Below are 18,317 nucleotides of genomic sequence, written 5' to 3'. Positions count from 1 at the left end.
ACCTGGGACATTCTGCCAAGCGAGTCCTGCTGGGGCCGGGGGGCGTCCTTCTGTTCCCCATGACAGCCCACCTACCACACCATGGCTTCTCCCAGGAGCCGGGGGCCCTCGGCGCCACGGCCTCAGCGTCCTGCCACCGTCGTGGCCTGGGGTACGGACTGTCCAGAGCCCACACGCACGGCCCTGTCAAGACGGCTTTCCCGTGTCTGCTACTGTGTGAGCCGCTGACGGAATTAACCGTCATCCTGCTCTCCGTTTGTCCATTAACTATCCGCCAGACAGCCCCGTGCCCCCAGGGCGCTGATGGGAGGAGGCAGCAGGCCGGGGTGTGTGCCAGGGAGGGAGCAGCCTTCCTCGGGCTCCCTGGATCCCGCTGAGCCCCCCTTGTCCCTCAGTCTGCCCACAGTTGTCCAGGTCACCCCGCCCTTCCTCGGGCTGCGACTTTCACAGCCGGGTGCAGAGGGTAGATGTTACCAGACCAAGCCCCTGATTTCACACATGCGGAGACAGCCTCAGAGAGGGGAGCCACGTCTGGACCTCTCTGCTTATCCCCCAGGTGCAAGGGGTCCTGACCCCCAAGGGATGTTTTCTGGCTAAGAGGCCCAGATGGTTCAGGGGAACGTGGAGCCCATCCAGCCGGAGGTGGGAGCCGGCCTGTCCTCGCCCGCCTGCCTGCCGCACAGGGCTGGTCCAGGGAGTGCCTCTGAGGCCAGACGCAGACGGAGGCTGCTGAGCACCGCTGGGAAAACCGGGCTTTCCTGGTGGGAAGATGGGCTGTGGCTGGTGAGAGCCCCCGACGGCTCCCCTGCCCGGCCTGGCCCTGTGAGACAAAAGCTACCACAACGGCCTGGACGCAAGCGCTTGGGTCCCCCAGCAGCCTCACCGGTCCCCTCTCCAGGAGAGGGCGTCACCCTGGCTGCATGATCCACTCCCCAACGGTTTGCTCTCCCAGCCCCACCCCCGCCGCGGGTTCCCTGTCTGGCGGCGCCAGTGCGGGGCACATGCCCACGGGAGGAGCGAGGGAGGGAACAGGGCCCTGATCCACAGACACCCTGCGACTTCCGCATCCCTCAAAACCCAGTCCCTGCCCTGGGGCGGAATTCCACAGCAGCCCAAGGCCTCTGCCCTCGGCTGCCATGAGGGCTGAGGCTGGTGGAGGGGCGGAGGGGGCGGATGTGAGGCACGATGGGCTGGGGGCTCCCTGGGCTCCCTGGGCGCTGGGGCAGAGACAGGCTCCGATTTCTCTGTTTCCGGCTGTGGGATTGCTGATGGCCATGGCTTTCATGGCTCCTTGGTGCCGGGGTCCCTAATTTCTGCCTGTTGAAGTCATAATTTACCACGGGGAAAATAAACACTTGGGATCATTTGCTGCGACTAAGTTGCGTGAATCTTAACAGCGTGAAGTCTCTGGGTTTCCCTCCAGGGGACAGGCTCCCGCCCTGGCACTGGCCTTCCAAGCAGGTCCTGCTCCAAGTCCCAGCCTCAGACCCCGCGTGACACGCATGGGGACCTGCTCCTGGCAGCATGTGGATGCCGCGTGCAGCGTCCAGAACCCCTTTTCTGGAAACAGACTTGCCCTCTGGCCACAGGCCGGATCCCTGACCAGACAGGCGGGACCCCCTGGGCCGGCCAGTGACACCAGGCTCCCTTCCTGGGGCGGGAGAGCCGTGTTGCTGAGCTGGGACGCCGGGACCCCGCTGCCTCAGAGCCGGTCCCGGCCTGTGGAGCCACGCCGCAGGACCAGAGATGGGGAGAAGGGGACAGACCTCTCCTGCACGCTCGGGCTCTGCTCTGTCCCGGGACGAGCCACCCTCTCTTCCCTCTGATGCCACCAAGTCCTGTTCCTTCCCGACTCTTGACTCTCGTGTGTGACACACTTCACACATCTTACACGTGTCACCGACCACAGTGGGGCGCTTCCATCCTGGCGACCCTGCAGGTTCCCCTGTGACCCTGCCCCTGCCCCTCAGCCACAGCTGGCTGGTCCCTGAGCACAACATATGGGTCCCTGAGAATTTGGGGGAGGGGGCCCTGGGGCGTCAGCCAGGTGGCCTAGAGGGACTGAGAAGGCAGCTGCCCGGGCTCCTGACGCTCTCTCCCACCTGGCCCCCGGTCCCAGAGGGAACAGAAAGTCGGGGTGGGGAGGTCCAGACACCTGGGGCAGCAGAGCCTGGCTTCTTCTGTGCACAACAGAGTAGAAGCACCGGGTCAGAGCTGGGACGCCCGGCCATGCACAGCTCCAGGCCTGGGCACCTCGAACTGCTCTGGGCTCCCGACCTCGCTGGGCAGGAGCCCTTCCCCTGCCTTCCAGCCAAACGGACAGCACACAGCCAGCCCAGCTTTTCCCTGGGAGCCTCGGGGCCAGACCCTGGCAGCTCGCTCTAATGCTGTCCGGGGCAGAGGCGGGGAGACCCCCAGCCTCAGGGCGCCCCGTGTGTGTGGCTCCTCGGGGCGCAGCTCTCCTTCGGTGCCGGACACTGCATTGCTCGGCAGTCAGCTCACCCCAACTCTGCGTCTGAGTACACTCTCCCCGGGAACCGAAGCCGCCCCTGGGACTTGAGCCCCCCATGGCTGTGCCCGAGGGCAGCTGGGTGCCAGACCTACGGAGGACAGGTCTCTGGGGGGGAGCCGGGAATCTCTGCTCTCATCTAGGGTTCTGGAAGATTCTGCGGCGCACAAGTCCAGAAGCCCAACCTGCTCCCTGGGCTGCTCCCTGGGCTGCTCCCCGGGCCGACAGCACGGCCTTTCAGGGCTGCGTCCCCGCCCGCTGTCGGGCCGGCATGAGACGGGGACCACAGTGCTGGGCGCAGAGCGCCAGTGGTAAGAGCACGACGGCCTCTCCCTGCTGTCTTCAGCACGGGGAGGATGACGGCCCGGAGGTCAACGCCTCCCCTGCAGGGCCCTCTGCGGCACCCCTCTGCTTCCCTGTGCCGGTCCACTGTGGCCGCGTGCAAGCGAAGCCCCAGAGACGGTGGTCAGTCGCCCGAGACGCACAGCGTGTGGGCACTGGGCTGGGCTCGCGCCAGGCTCTCCTGCCCTCCCAGGTCAGCACGTTCACGCGGAAGAAGGCCCAGTGCCAATGGGGAACACGACTCGGCCAGAAAAAGAGTGCAGTCCCCGTTCTGTCATCGGCCCCCGCTGCTGCGAACCATCTGGGAGAGCAGAGCCACGGACTGAGGGACTGAGGGCAGATCGCGGGGCACGAGGACGGGAGGCACGGCGCAGGGGTGTCGGGTTTCTGCTGAGGGGGTGGAAATGTTCTAAAATTCGGTAGCGGTGCTGGCCGCTGGCACAGCTCGGCTGGAAGCCGCCGGCTTGCATGCACTTGACCTGAGTTACCTCAGGAAAGCTGCTCAGAGTCAAACCGGACCCAGACACTTTCCGAGCCTCATTGCGACTGCCTTGCCCGAGGGGGCAGGGCCAGGGAGGGAACGGGCTGACGGCAGCCGTGCGCCCGGGAGGCCCCCGCAGGACAGCTCGGGCTGCAGGGAGCCCCAGAAGCCAAGCCACGGCGAGCCCGTTGAGAGGGAAGGCCCCAGCGCAGGCCACATGGGGAAGGAGACCTAAAATAATTCTAAGAACCTGAAACTCCAGGGAGAAGCTGGTGGGGGGTGCTGTGGTCAGCTCGAATGGGAACTCTTCGTGCAGGGAAGGAGAAGTTTTATCTTGGGGGTTTGGGGGGAGCCGGGCAGGGGATGGTGGCGGCAGGGAGGGGGCGGAAGGACCCCCCACGCGATAACACTCAGGTTTAGGGGCCTTGTCTGATTGTGGCGAGTGAGGACTCCCCGTTCTCCAGAGGGGGAGACTGAGGCTGGGCCCGCCGCCGCCTTCGGAGGCTATGTGGACACGGGCCCAGCGCATCCGGGCCAGAGCTCTGTTGGATCCCCGCGTGGGTCCCCTCTGCGTCCTCTCCCCAGCCGGGCCCGCCGGGTGCTCATTTGCTTGACCACCGTGGGCTGAGGGCCGACGCCGTGCCAGGCACCGCCCAGGGCGTGGCGTTTTGGTGAACGGGGCTGAAAGGCCAGCCTCGTGGCCTTTGGCTCTAGCAGACGTGAGAAGGCCTGCCCTGTTTCCACCGAGAAAGGGGCTGGGCGACTTGAAGCCACCCCGGGGCAGGCTCTGTGCCCAGCGCCAAGGACACTGGCCCGTGGGACCGAGCCGGTCCTGCTCTGACCAAGGTAACCGGACGGTCCCACGGATAACGGCTGTGACCCCCGACCGGCTTTGGCACACGAGGGTGCCTCTCCGTCCCCGGCACACAGAGCCCGTGGCAGATAACGGCGGGTTTGCAGAGAAGACTGGCATGGAAATCTAGGCCTGGAAGGAAGGTGGGTGCCCGGGGCCCGAGAGCAGGCCTGGGGGCTGCCACGGTGGCCCGGAGGTCTCAGATGGGAGTGAGGACAGAGGTCAGAGACAGCATGGGTGTGCTGTCCCTGTTAGGCTTCAGCACAGGAGAGAATATTCTAGAAGTAAATTAGCACGATGCTGTGATTGTCAGTGAGGTTGTGGGGGAAGAAAGACGGAGGGAAACCAGGAGAAGGAGAGAGAATCAGGAGAGGAGGGCTCTGCGGAGGCTTGCAGAGATGATGGAGAGAAGACAAGGGCAGGGAAATGCGCCGTCCAGGCCCCAGGAGGAAAGGCTGGCTCTTAGAATAAGCGCTCCCAGGAGGACAGGTCTGTCAACCCCTCGGGTCACGTTCAGTGGAAACCTGCAGGGCTAAGACAAGACCCTTCGAAGACAAGTCCAGGACCCCAGGTCACCGTCCCACTGCCTGTGCCCTCGGGAGGCCCTTGAGAGACGTGGTACTACACTGCTGTCTCCGCACGGGGACTGAGGCCAGGGTGGCCCTCCCCTCGCCCTCCATGGCCAGCAAGGACGGCCATCGGTGGGCTGGTCGTAGGGTCACCTGCGCCACAGACCTCGAGGGGCCAGAGCTGGGTCGATGGGGCCGTGGGAGCAGGGGCCGCCAGAAGGCCACGGAGAAGAAACAGAAGCCGGACTGTCCTGGTCTGGGAAGGAGCCTCAGGGATGGGGGCAGGAGCCCTGTCATGGTGGGACAGCCCTCAGGGAGGCAGGCATCTACAGAAAACTTAGTTTTCCTGCTGGGAGGGGCTGGCCCAGGGTTCGTCCTCTGTACTGCCTCTCTTCCTCTTTCTTCCTGCTTGGAAGGCAGATGTGATGGTTGGAGGCGGCACAGCCACTCTGCGGCCAGGAAGCCTCGAGGAAGAGGATGATGGAGGAGGGAGAGCGGAAAGGCCCGTGTCCGGAGGTGGCTCTGTGCCACTCGCCTCCTGTCCGCGTCGCATCTACGTGCCCGGCCGCCCCCCTCCTGGACACGGGCTTCAGACCCTTCATGGGCGGGATGGCCAGAGGTAGGAAATAAAATCATGGGAGGCCCAGTGGCATTCGGGTTTCGGGTTCGCAGTGAGCGAGCGTCCGTGTGAATGGGTCCCTGCGTGGACGGGGGACCGGCTTCTCACCCTCTGCCGCCGGCCTCAAGCTTGACTCTGACTGCAGCTCCGTTCAAGGAGAAGTTATGGCAGCCAGAGGGGTCTGGGGGCTCGCCGTGAGCAGGGGGTGGGGTCACGTGCAGGGGTGGGAGCCCGGGGGCTGCCTGTGTGTTCATTCTGGCCTGGTGTCTCTAGAACTCTCCTCAGCCTGCTGCTGTGGGACGCATGGAGACTCAGGAAAGCCACACTGCTCACAGGACAGAAGGCAGACGTGTAGGAGGGAGAGGAGTGGGATGTTCTCATCGACATTTTCACTGCATTTGACCAGAGTGTTGGTGGTCCACGGGTTGCTGGGGCTGGTGTGTGGCTGCTGACCGGGGACTTGAAAGCAAGGGGATTTCAAGTTTGCTCGAGTGCCTGAGGCCATCAAGGACTCCGTGTTGTGCCAGATGGTGAGGCCTGGTCCACACGCAGTGAGAACTTTCTGTGAAGCATGGCCATGCCCGTGACATGCCCTGGAAGGGGCACGCAGGTCCCTGGACAGTGGCCTGCTGCCCAGGCACCTCCGTGGGGCCGAAGGTCCACCTGAAAGGACTGAGAACCGACGTCCAGGTTCTCGGGGACCACATTCCCAGGAGTGGCACTCGCTGAGCCACGGAGCACCTTCCCCTGCATCTTCCCATGGCCCTGGGGGTGCTCAGCACGCCCCAGTGTAGAGGCCTGGCATGAGCCCGGGAGGACATCCCCAGGGCCCTACACCTGGGGGTCATGGCACCAACCCTCTGTCCATTTCTGCACACAAACGCAGCTCCCTGCTCCGGGGGTGACCTCAGGGCGCACTCCCCGCGACACAAACCCGTGCCTGCTGTGGGCTGCGGTGGAGGGAAGGGAAGGCGCTTCTGCGCCCTCCTCTTCAGCCCCGACGTGAGGCGCCTGGAGTCCTGGCTGTGCGGCCGGCAGGGGGCTGGGGCAGGCTCTCCCGAAAGCACCGCTAGAGGCAAGGCCCAGGGCTGGAGTGAGGTCACAGCGCACAGGCCCTGGATGCCGAGGGCAGGCGGGGGGGACCCGGGGTGCCCTGGAGCAAGGCTGCTGGAGAGCCCCACGGCCTGCGGCACATGTACGGGGGGTCGGCAGGGCCCTGAGGCTGAGGAAGGACTCACCTTTCGCGATGCTTTAGTGGTTGTTTGTTTTTATTTTTTAAGAAAACTATATTTTCTGCGGTAAAAAACCCAGAATGAAAAAGTGCCCCTTGTAACCATTTTGAGAGAAACAAGGCCGCGGTGGCCAGGGACCTGCCGGTGCCGTGCAGCCCCAGCCCCATAGGTAGGAACGTGTTCCCACGACCTGTCACCCAGTGCCTCCCGCCGCCAGCCTCCGAGGACGGCTCCCTGTCCGCGGGTTGCCTGCTCTCCGTGTCGGCGCCTGGCACTGCGCAGCGGGAGGCCCCATGCCGGGCTCCTCGTTCTCAGCTCCCAGCCCCACGTTCTGCCTTCCCAGAGCTGCTTGCGGCCGATGCTTCTAGAGCACCCAGTTCCCAGGCACCGTCCGTGTGGGGCAGCGACCCTCAAACTCCAGACCCTGGTGAGAACGGCCTCCTGCCGGATCCCACAGGGCCGTGGCTCAGCCTGGCACCGGCAGGGGTGGGTGGGTCAGCACGGGTCTGGTTCGAGGCCTGGCCCAGCCACAGAGGTGGTGAGGCTCTTGTCCCTCTGACCAGCCGTGTCCTCGAGCTGCGCGTGGAGGGCTGTCGGCCCGCAGGGTCTCCTCAGGAGCAAGAGGGACCCGCCTTCCAGGGAAAAGAAACCGAGAACCTGCCGGCACCCCAGGCCCAGACCCCCGCAGCAGTGTCCATAGCCAGGGTCTTTACAACCCGTGTGCACACGACCACTTTCCAGAGGCCGGGAGGAACGGGAGAGGGCCTGGAGTGCCACGTTGTTTTGGCAAGAGTGTAAGGGACTGGGGTGTGCTGGTGGCCGTGTGTCGCCTCACCTCTCCCGACCGGAGCTCTGCCCCACACCTCCCCTGCAGGGAGTCTGATCGCGGGCCATTGTCTCTGGGCATCAAGCCCAGCCGGGCCCCCGTCCCCTGACCTTCCTCTGCTGGGCCCCCGTCCCAAGCCGGCCAGAGGCAACACGACGGACAGAGTCCTCCTGCTGCTGAGCAGGTTGCCAAGGGTCAGCGGCCCTCGGGGCATTTTGGGCCCCTGGGCAGCCCTGCTGTGCATCCCTGATCCCCTTACGGGCTTGATGGGGGTGGGCCCACCACCATTCTGTTTCCAACTTCCCCACCATCTGCGCGGCCCCCTCAGCAGGTCATCAGGACGACGGGGATGGGGGGATGACCCGGGGGCTCGGTGGCCCTGGGCAGATGCAGAGGCCCCTTCGAGCCTCTTCCTGCTGGAGAGCCCAAGGCAGCTCCTCCCCCGCCACGCGAAGCTTTCCCAGTGTCCTCGGAGGTCTCGTGCTCCCAAGAGGTCCCCACTCAACCCTTGCACGATGACAGGCTCTCCCGCCCGACGAACTTCCTCCCCTGTGTCCTTGGTAGGAGAGGATGTGGCCGCAGGTGAAGAGGCACCCGAGTGAGAGCCTCCCGGCCTCTGGCCCTGCAGCTGGACACATCCCACCGCCTCACGGGGGCCAACCAGGAGCCCATGTTCAGAAAGGATCGGGCTAGAAGGGCTGAGGCGCCCCGCCCCGCGCTCCGCCTCCTGCCTCCCCTCTCCGGCTGGTGCTGGTTTCCACACCCCAGAAATCTCCAGGAGCCTCAGCCGCTCATGACCTCCAGAAACATCCATGCCATTGCCAGACACCCGCACGGTACAGAAGGCCTTTAATAACAGCCAGCCGCTGGGAAGGAGTCCCCGTCCAGCCCCACCCAAAGCCCGGCCTGGGCTCCTGGAGCCCGCTGCCTGCACCCAGGTCATGTTATCGTGGAGAGGAAACTTGGAAAGAGTACGTCGACCGTGATATGTTTATGTAACAATGTAAAATACCAAAAATCACAGTGTATCTGGGAAGGACACACACAGACCGACATAGTCCCTTGGATGGTTGCAGCCTCCAGCCACGAGGGGCTCTCGTGTCCTTGCCCCATGCTACGGAGGAGGCTGCGGGAAGGCGCTGGGGTCCCGCAGCTCAGTCCAGATGCCGCCTGGGCTAGCTGAGTGGGTCCTGCCCACGCAGCCCGGCTTGAAGCCGCTTGTGGCTGGGGCAGCCTCTGGGGGCGGCCACGGCGTCTGGGGTAATCCATTTCTGCAGAGAAGCAGAGGGGAGGGACAGGCTCTCCAAGGAGCACAGCTGGTCCCCAGTGTTCTGGGTGACAGGCCTGCCAATTGTTTCAGATTAAATGAACGAGGGGCCACAGAGAAGCAAGGACCACGGGTGAGCCTGGGGCCCGAGAACAGGTCAGACGGGTTCCTCCCATCCCCCAGATCCACGGATTCGGGGCAGCCTGCCCACGGATGGGGGACCACATGCAGAATGTTCCATAATCCCCAGCCGGAGGGAAGGAGAACGAAGCCAGAACAGTTGGATTTAATGCTCTGTTAAGTCTGACCATGCTCACAGGTGTCCCAAGTTAAAAATCAGTAAGGTGGTCTGCACCCTGTGTTTTGCACAAAGACCTTGAAAGCTGGCGCCAGGGTGGCTCAGGCTGGGGCTGCACCGAGGCTCAGAGGGGCCCCGTGCTGGGAGGCGAGGCCCCGAGGTCCTCATCGTTGGGCGGAGGGCTGGGCTGCAGGACGGTGGGTCTGGCTGTCTCTGGGTGGCCCAGGGAGGGAGGGCAGGCGGGAAGCACCTGGCAGTTTCGGTTTCCGACAGGAAGCTGCCTGCTCCTATCTCCCTCACCCCAGCTGCGCCTGCTGCCCCGGAGCTCGGGGTGGCAGCCCCGCCCGGAGAGCCCCCAGGTGGGGACAGCCCCTCCTGCTGCAGACGAGGAAGCCTGGTTGAGGGGCCGGGGCTGAGCAGAGCCCCTTGAGGTCTCCTGAGCCTCCCAGCACTTGGGAGCACAGCCCTTGGGGGCCATGGGGGGGGGGCTCTGACTTGCATTTTTGGTCACCTGTCTGCACCTGTTTTGGGGATGTGTGGTCCCAGACTTGATGTAGAGAATGTTGTATTAGAGGGGCAGGACCAGGCTTGCCGTCTGTCTGTCTGTCCATGTGTCCAGGCCTGGCCAAACATCGGGACAAAGTCCCCGACCCAAGGCCCTGGCAGGGGAGTGGCAGAAAGCAGGGGCTGCTGAGGGTGGCGAGCTCGGGAGGAGGCCAGCTGCTGTCCATCTGGGCTCTGACTGAGCTCCAGGCTTGAGTGTCGGGGTCCCCTGGCCTGGCTGGTGGAGCCCCACACAGATGGGGGTCTGGGACCCTTACACCTCGTCTCTTACGAGGGGAGCCCGGGTAGGAGGAAACCCCGGTGCCTGGCCCTGGAGCAGAGAGGCCCCGAGTCTCCCATGGGGGTGATCAGGGCTGCGTCGGGCTGGCTCTACTGGCCCGGGGTCCGAGGCCGTGGCAGCTGGAGGTGAGGGGCACAGCCGGGTGGATGATGGCCAGAGGTCCTTCCCGCCCTCCCGCTGGCCCTTCCTCCCACCCCGCTCTCCCTCGTAGGGTCTGCAAGGTCGGGGCTTTCCACACACTCAAAATGCACCCCAGCCTGGGAGGGAAGGAGGAAGCTCTGGGAGCTGCGGGCGGGGGAGATGGCCCAGTTCCTTCTCCACTGCAGGCTCTCTCAGCCACCACAAGTGGCCTTTGAGGGAAGGGCCTACCGGGGGTCACGGGCAAGTCCCTTGGTGGCAGGGAGCATGGGGACCTGGGGGGAGGAGGGCGGAGGGCCCCGGGGTCTCTCACCAGAACCCCAGCCTCTCCGGGGGCTGCCTCTTATCCTCATGTCACAGACAGAGACGGGCCTGTGGGTTCACGGGGTTACCAGCCCGGACCTCCCACCAAGGCCATGGTCTCCCCACCCTGCTGCCTCACGGCTGAGCTCTCCGCACCAGGGAAGCCAGACCACGCAGGGTTAGCCCAAACCCCCGCCCCGGCCCTGTCCTTAGAGCAGCCTCCTCCCAATGGCTCCCATCCTGCCTAGACCTCCCCACCCTGCACCTCCCGTACCTCTGCACAGGGTCCGCGAGGCTCCTCGGGCCTGGGGGAAGGACGTGGCCAGCATGGGCACCAGGCCCTCGGGCTCCCTCCCCTCCCCTGGGCCGAGGGCACCAGGGATGAGGCCACATCATTAGGGTAAGGACCCTGGTACAGGGCTGGGTCCTGATCCGCCGTTGGCCCCGTGGGCTCTTTGTCCCCTCAAGGCTGCGAGCCCCGTGCGGGCAGGTGCTGGCACCGCTTCCTCTCAGAAAGGGACCCCTCTCCACACCTACCCCTCCGTGACCCGCACCCCTCCCAGCCCTCAGCTGCAGGGAGTGGTGCTCCAAACCACTTGGAACACGTGGGTGCTGGGCAGTCATACGCCGGGGCCCGGGTCGGCGGTTCCGAAGGGCTCCCCAGCTGCTGCCAGCAGAGGGGGCTTCGCTGGAGGGGCCCTGGGCTGGGCGCACAGCTCTGCCGGCATCCACTGGGACGCACGGGGCCCAGGTGTCAGTGCACCTGCTCTGGGCTCCCCAGGGTGGGAGGAGCAGAACCCGCCGAGGGCTTGGAGAGGGTCCTTCTGGGGCCGTGGGATGCCAGGCACAGCCTTCATCTCTGGAGCAGGGGGTGCAGAAGGGAATCCCTTTCTCGAGGTCCCCCCGTGGGGCCCTGCCCAGGACGTGCTGTGGGGCCTTGAGCCGGCTCCCTGACCTCTCTGATTTGTGTTCTCATCTTGCAAGCAGGCTGATGGCGCCGTGAAGGCTGCCGGGAAAGCCGTGTGCAGGCCCAGGAGGGAGTCTGGAGTAGGTTTTCCCCTCGTGCCCCGTCAGCCGTGTTCCCTTTGGCAGCCTGGGGATCAACAAGCAGGGATCTGCTCCCATGTCCTGTTCTCAGGGACAGTGATGCGTCGGCCGTGCCCCCAGCACCGCGTCCCGAGGAAAGCCTCAGGCCCCCTTGGGAGACCTGCGCTGCCCGGAGATGGGCCTCCTGGGGCTCCCCCCTGCCCAGAGGGTTGCTGAGCCCCTGGCGAGGCCGACCAGACCCTCCCACCAGGAGCACAGGGGTCGCACCTGAGGATGGGTCTGCCCAATTCCTCCCAGACACCAGTCCCAGCTGGTGAGCCCACACGGGTGCCACACCTGATTCTCCTTGGCCCACCAGCACTGCAGCCCAGGAAGGGGTTCACACACCTCCGACCAGGGCCCTGGGCCCCGTGGCCAGGTGGGTGCTGGGAACAGTGGGCGGGAAAACGGGGGCCATTCCCCACTCCTGGGGTCTGCTGCCCGGCACGGTCCAGCCTGAGAGCTCTCAGGCTGCCCGGGAGGGGCACGCAGACCCCCAGGGATGTCCTCTGGCTGGGAGAGGCCGCCAGGGTCTAGCAAGAGCCGCCCCATCCTGTCCCCATCGCGCCGGAGAAGCCGAGGCCCAGCCGGATGCACGTCTGGGAAGTTCAGTCTCGAGTTGCCCGGCCCTACCTAGGACTCACCGCCCGCTTCTGAGCCGGCTCCAGGTGGGAGCGGTTCGACCCGGCCAGGTTGGGGGCTGGAGGCGAACACAGCGGAGAGGGCTCAGCGGGGCTCCAGAAACCCTCCAGGGCCTCGGCCAAAGCAGCCCTCTCTGTGGACCAGCCCTCAGGCTGACCTCTGACCTAGACCCCCTGCTGGCCACTGTGGGGTGGGGGGAGGGTCACCCAGGCTCTGTGGGTGGTGCCAGGTGGCTGTCCCACCCCTACCATCTCCAGGAGGCTTGGACACCTGGTGCCCCAACATCTGGCCACAAGGCTCCCCACGGTAGGGGGAGCCCTCCCATTTGGGGGCCAAAGGGTCAGCCCCAGTTGCCACTCTGTGCCCCGACCCCCTTGCTGTGTGACTCCAGCAAGTCACCCTCTGTCTCGGAGCCTCCGTTCCTTGCCTGACAGCGGCTGTCACGACAGATATGGGATCTGGAAAGCAACGCAGATGTCCCCTACAGTCCCTGCGGTGGCATCAGCAGGCACACGCTGTGTGTGCGGTGGCGGACTCTCCTTGGGCACGGCATGCATCCACTCCCAAGTGCTGAGCGCCCTGTGAGCCGGCACGGCCGTGGGCGCCAAGGGGACGGCAGACCATGGAGCAGACCGCCTGTGCTGCTGGGGAGAGAGACGGTAGACATGCCCAGAGCCCCGGGGCAATGCTGAGTTTGCCCGTTGAAATAAATAAATGCAGCGGGGAAGAGGGGGGTGAGGAGGGAGCAGGGCACATGCCTGAGGGAAAGGCTCTCGGGGGGCGGGGACAGCACATGCAAAGGCCCAGGGGCTGGAAGGGCAAGAGCGAGAGTGGGAAGCCAGGTGGAGAGGGTAGAAACCCCCGGAGGGCATGCGTGCCGGTGCGAGGTGACCCAGCTTCACGTTTCACAGCCTCGCTCTTGCAGACGACTAAAGACAAAGCAGCTTGGCAAAGTGCCACGTGAAATGTCCCCACCGATGCCCCCTGGCATTGTGGGCAGCTGTCTGGAGATCGCCCTGGGAGGTTGGCCCGCCCCACACACATGGCGCTTTAATAATGATAATTTCACTAGCGCCCGCTGCAGTCTGACCTCCAGCCCCATAACAATCGCTACGAATGACCCAGAGTCCACGGGCACCTCGGCTGGCCTGGAGTTTCCCCCAAGGGTGGGTGGCTCTCCAAGAGGCCTCTCTTTTCCCCAGGAGCCGCCCCCCGCCCTCTCCATCCCTTGACAGCCAGTGCGGCCTCATCCAGAGCGATGTCTCTGGAAGGAGCACTGGAGGGAGAGTCCTGGCTTGGGGCCAAGGGGCTCTGGCCTCTCCCTGGGGCCACTCTTTCTGGCTGAGCCTCCCCCAACAACTGTCGGGAAGTGAAAGTGGGTGAGAAAGCCCCGCACAGCTGGGTGCTGAGCCAGGTTGAGGAGGACGCCTCTCTTTTCAGGCAAGATACCTTGAGAAGTGAAAGCCTTCTTCACCTCCTCCAGCTGCCCCTTTGGGGCCGCTTCCTCCAGGAAGCCCTCTTTCATCACACCCACCCTGTGGCTCCGGCCTCCTGGGCTCAGAGTCAGGGTTCAGTGGACGGCCTTCCTGGCCTGCCCGAGGATGCTATGGCATGGCCCAGGGACGGGCACGTTCCAGCAGGAAGAGAAGTTCCCGGGGGCAGGGGGGACACTCCACATTTACCGCAGGAGGGAGGGAGCCCTCCTCCCCACCCCCCCAGCTCCCGCCCCAGGAAGCAGAGTCTGCTCTCCACCGGCTTCCTCTTCGTCCTGACGTGAGACTTGGGGGACCAGGCTTCTGGACCGAGTCCAGAGCTCCTGTTTGCCCAGAGCTGTGCTCTGCTACCATGCTCTGTGCCCTGGGGGATGGCCTGGGGACCTTGGGAGAGGCTGGGACAGAGACAAGGGTGCGTGTCTCCTGAGACTTCCCAACAGCTCTGCTTGGCTCCCCCACCTGGGCTCTCTCCCGGCTCCGTCCCCCGCCCCTCCTCACCCCTAAGGGGGGGTGTCAGCCCCCAGACCTCTGCTTAACCTGTGACCTTGACAAATGGCTCCCCTCAAACCACCCATACTCTGTCCCTCTTCGGGGATGCTGGGTCCCGGCCGGGACTGACAGACCTGGCTGACCGCCCCAAACGCCCAAACGGGTCCTGTGTCCATCAGGGCCTCAGAGTCCCTGCTCTCGCCTGCTGTGTGCCCCCGGGAACTTTGGTATCTTTTTCCATGATGGGAGTCACTTTGTCACACAGGCGTTGGCAATCCTGCCGTAGGAGCCCCCGGCACTGTGTTTAGGGGGGCAGGAGGTAGGGGATGGGGTCTGTCACCTCCGGTCTTGGTGGGGGCTGAGTGAAGGGAAAAGTCCCCCGCAGGGTGTGAGCCAAGCAGGGACATGGGGCCATCCTTCGCGTGGTGACAGCACAGACAATATGGAACCAAAAAGTTGTCAACAGTACTTTATACACAGACGCACGCAGGTGGACAGCCACGACAGGGTCACAGGTCAGGTGCCCTGAGGGGCTTGGCCCTTGGCTCCCACTACAGAGAGGGCCTCCTGCACACCTCCGGCTAGATGCCCAGGGCCTCCCTGTGTGAGTCTACCAGTGTCCTGACAGTCCCGCAAGCATGGCCAGGGACTGTGGCTGAGTGATGAGTGGGGATGGTGTGGGCTAGGCCAGGGATAGCCTTGCTCCCCTGGGGGCCCCAGGCCTCCCTTGCAGCTGGAGGCCCTGTGCCCAGGTCCTGACCTCGGGCCCTGACAGAGGTGGACCATATGGGCTCTGGGCACCTTTCCCCAAGCCTTGCCTGGATGCAGATGGAACAGCTGGAGATCTGGTCACCTGGATTGAGGGCCCCCACATCCAACGACTAGTGTCCTTCCACGGCGAGGAGAGGACATAGGGACACAGAGGAGATGCCGTGTGAGGCAGAGGCAGAGGCTGGAGGCACGTGGCCATGGTGGGAGCCTCAGCAGGGGGCTTGGCCTTGCCTCAGTCTTGGACTTCTGGCTTCAGGCCTGGGAGGGAACAAGACTTCTTTTCTAAGCCACCTGGCTTAGGTAATTTGTCCCAGGAAACTGATAGAGTGGGGGAGGGCATGCCCAGCCGAGAGCATGCTGGAGGGCCCGTGGCCCCTGGGGAAGCTGGAGGGGGACGGGAGCGTGTGATGGGGAGGACGAGCCTGTGCTCTTGGTGACTGTGGTGGCCTCTGAGCCCACCCTACCCACTGACCCCGAGCTCTACCCCGATCCAGCTCAGGATGGCACCTGCCCTGGGATCTTGCCCACACCCATGCTTGCCCCAGCCTGCATTTACTTGGACTCCTCCAGGGACGGGATGCTCGCTCTCTCCCTGGTCACACGGGCTGTGCTCTGCCACGCAGACCCCACCTCCTCCCTCTCTGGTGACACAAAGCAGGCCTGACTCAGTTTCCCACCAGGCTGGTCACGGTAAGCTGCCCTCCAGCATCCCCTGCTCCAGGAGTCATCGGGGGCCTTCAGGGTTTCCGACCTGGCCCCTGCGCAGGTGTCCTGGCTCCCACCTCCTGCTCTGCAGGGGGCACGGCAGCCCGGCCTTCAATCTCCCCATGTGCAGATTGCACTGCTGGAATCAGCACAGCTCCCAGTGCATACAGTAGGCGCCTAATAAATCCGAGTGAAGTGAACACTCCTCTAGAGGGGGCCGTCCCTTCCCACGACGCAGAGCGGGTCCACCACCTCGTGGGGTCCTGACCTCTGCCACCAGCAGAGGTGGTGCCAGGTTGGCCAGGACTGGGGTCTGGTGGAGAGGCTGCTCAGGGGCCAGCCCAGTGCCCAGCAGCGGGGTCTGGTGGCCGGAGGTGCAGCGTTGCCTGCCCCCACCCCCGGCGCCTGCATCCCACCAAGCGGTGTTCGGAGACGTTTGCTCACCGACTGGGGGTGTTACTTTCTGTTTTGTTCACAGTTTAGAAGCACTTCATATGTTTTGGGGTCTCCAAGGTTTTCATGGATTCTTGGGGTGCCTGTGGGCCCCAGAAACTTCAAGGTCACACTGTGCTGTCCATAGGCCCGTCCCCCAGGCCTCCAAAGGCCCCCTGGCTGGGCCCCACCTGCTGCTACCGCCCGGTGTCGCAGAGCCCCAGGGGCCTGGGCCGGCCGAGGGCCACCACGTCCCCCAGCATGGCTGTGACCATCCCACAGGTCCAGGCGATTAAGGGAAGACAGAGTGTGAACTCCTACGGGACAGAGCATCCCAGGGCTGGGAACCCCGGGCCCACAGAAGCCGCCAGCCCGACGCACTAGCCAAGTATGCAGGGCTCCGTGAGGCCCCGAGGGAGCAGGGAGCTCGGGGTGCGGGGACTGCGGGGCCAGTAAGTCAGCAGCGGGGATTCAGCATCAGGGTCCGCCCAGACAGTCGGCTCTCAGTGCCCGCAGCCCGCCAACACTGTCATGATGTGCACAGCCGCGTTGCACGATACCTCCCGGCCTCCGACTCCTTCCACGGGTTAGCCCGGCCCCCCACTCACACAGAAGAGCTACAGCGGCCCTCACACACACCCCGTCTGCCCTTGCCCTCCCTGGCCTCAGGGAAGCTGCTCCGATATGCCTTCGGGGGTGGGAGGACAGGATCTGACCCACGAGGAAACTGAGGCCCAGGTGAGGCAGGGCTGGACCCAGGGCCCTGTGGCAGAAGCAGGCTGCCGGCTCCGGGGCGGGGGGACTGCCCCAGGGAGGGAGGGGGCGTGTAGTACCCGTAGCAGTTGGACAGGACCAGAGCCCCAGGCCGGCCTGAGGGGCAGGGGACCGTGTCCAGGGCTGGCACCTCCCTGTGGCGGCTCCGGACCCCGCACGTGGTGGGGGCCGACAGCGCGCTGGGTGCCCAGTGGGCTTCTGCACAGCCGGTGTTCCATCTGGAAGGTCCAGGTGACCAGTGGAGCCCCGTGTCAGGGGCTGGCCCTGGGCCCCTGGACAGCAGCAGGGTGGGAAAGGTGACCCCTGTAGAGGTGCGTCAGGGGCGTCAGGGCCCATGTGGACTCCGGACATGGCTGCAACAGTGGGACTTGGGGCTGTGAGCTCTGGGAGGTTCCAGAGGCTCCTTGGAGCGTGGCCACGTGGCGGGGCTAGGGAGCGGGGCCGCCCCCTGAGTCCTGGGATGAGGTCCTATGAGGCCCCCGGGACCTCGCAGTGGGGCCGGGAGTGTCCAAGAGGTCTCTGCCCAGAGCTGCAGCCCGGGGGTGGGGTGCAAGGCCTGGGCCCTTCCTGCCCCCACCCCTCCCCGGCACTGGCTCCAAAGGGCGGGAGTCTTGGCAGAGAGTGCTTATCGGTGGGAACCGGGGTTGGGTCCTGGACCGTCACTTGATCCAGGGGCCTTGGGCCAGGCCCTCTTCCCTGTGGCCTCAGTGTCCTTGTCCCACCCCTAAATCCTGGGGTCCTCCCAGAAGGAGGGGCACCTCCACTTGCCTGCACACCACCTTCCTCACCAAGTCCCGGGACCCTGCCCGCGAGGAGGACAGAGCCCACTCCCTCCTAGATGGGCCTGAGCAGGGCCCCCTCTAGCCTGTGCCCCAGGGAGGGGCGCCCGCACCCAGCCCGGCACCTGCCAGGTCCTCCCGAGGCCACCTGTCCCAGCTGTGTGGGAGTGTGCCCGGGCGAGGCTGTGCTGGCGTCTGAGGTGAGTCAATACGGCTGGCCCGAGCTGTCAACAGAGCCAGGCAGGAAGCGGCGGCCTGGAGATGTCACGCTCCCGCCATCTGCTCCCACGGTCCTCCCCGCCGTCCTCTTACCTGGGCCGCCCTTCCTGGGACCCTGGGGCACGCAGCAGCTGGTGGACACTGGGAGCCCGCCGTCCAGCTGCGGGGATGCCTGGGACATGGGTCTGGACGTGGGTCTGGGAGTCAATCCTGGCGCTGAGTGAGAGGTGGGCCGCCTTCCAGGGGCCGACGAAGGTGGGGCGTGCCCTTCCTGACCTCAAGGGGCCTTGAGGGAAGGACGAGGGGGCGCAGCCAGCCCGGCTCTCTCACCGCCGGAGGCCTCTGCCCCACAGAGCTCCGGGTCTTCTTGCAGCCGCTGCCCGCCAGCCTGGGGAAGGGGCGGGAGGCTGGAGGGGCTCATGTGATGCAGGGCGGGCCGGGGAGGCGCCGGTGGGGGAGGTCTCCCCGCAGCCCAGGCGGGGCAGCCAGCTGTGTCACCGTGATAGCGCGGCTGGGGGCTGAGGAGGCAGCTGTGCCCACCGCTTCCTCAACAGGAACCATCTGGGCCCGGCCCGGCCCGGCCTTCCCTCACGGCCATTCCGGTCTGACTTCCAACAACTTCCTCCTGCCGCCAGCCGGGGGACAC

At 65.3% G+C, this 18,317-nt stretch overlaps 1 protein-coding gene across 1 annotated transcript in view; it reads right to left on the bottom strand.

Moving 5' to 3' along the window:
• The window catches only part of CBFA2T3 (CBFA2/RUNX1 partner transcriptional co-repressor 3), a 75,503-nt gene extending 57,462 nt beyond the window's left edge, over positions 1 to 18,041 (bottom strand). The window contains exon 1 of the mRNA XM_032853764.1: positions 17,765 to 18,041. Coding sequence (XP_032709655.1) covers positions 17,765 to 17,852 — 88 coding nt within the window. The 5' untranslated portion in view covers positions 17,853 to 18,041. The remainder of the gene's footprint in view (positions 1 to 17,764) is intronic.
• Positions 18,042 to 18,317: the final 276 nt, after the last annotated feature.

The sequence above is a fragment of the Lontra canadensis genome, unplaced genomic scaffold (assembly GCF_010015895.1).
Source record: "Lontra canadensis isolate GAN:19392208 unplaced genomic scaffold, GSC_riverotter_1.0 scaffold8, whole genome shotgun sequence".
Classification (NCBI taxonomy): Eukaryota; Metazoa; Chordata; class Mammalia; order Carnivora; family Mustelidae; genus Lontra; species Lontra canadensis.
The sequence above is the reverse complement of the archived record's forward strand: the minus strand, read 5'-3'. Positions and strand labels throughout refer to the sequence as shown.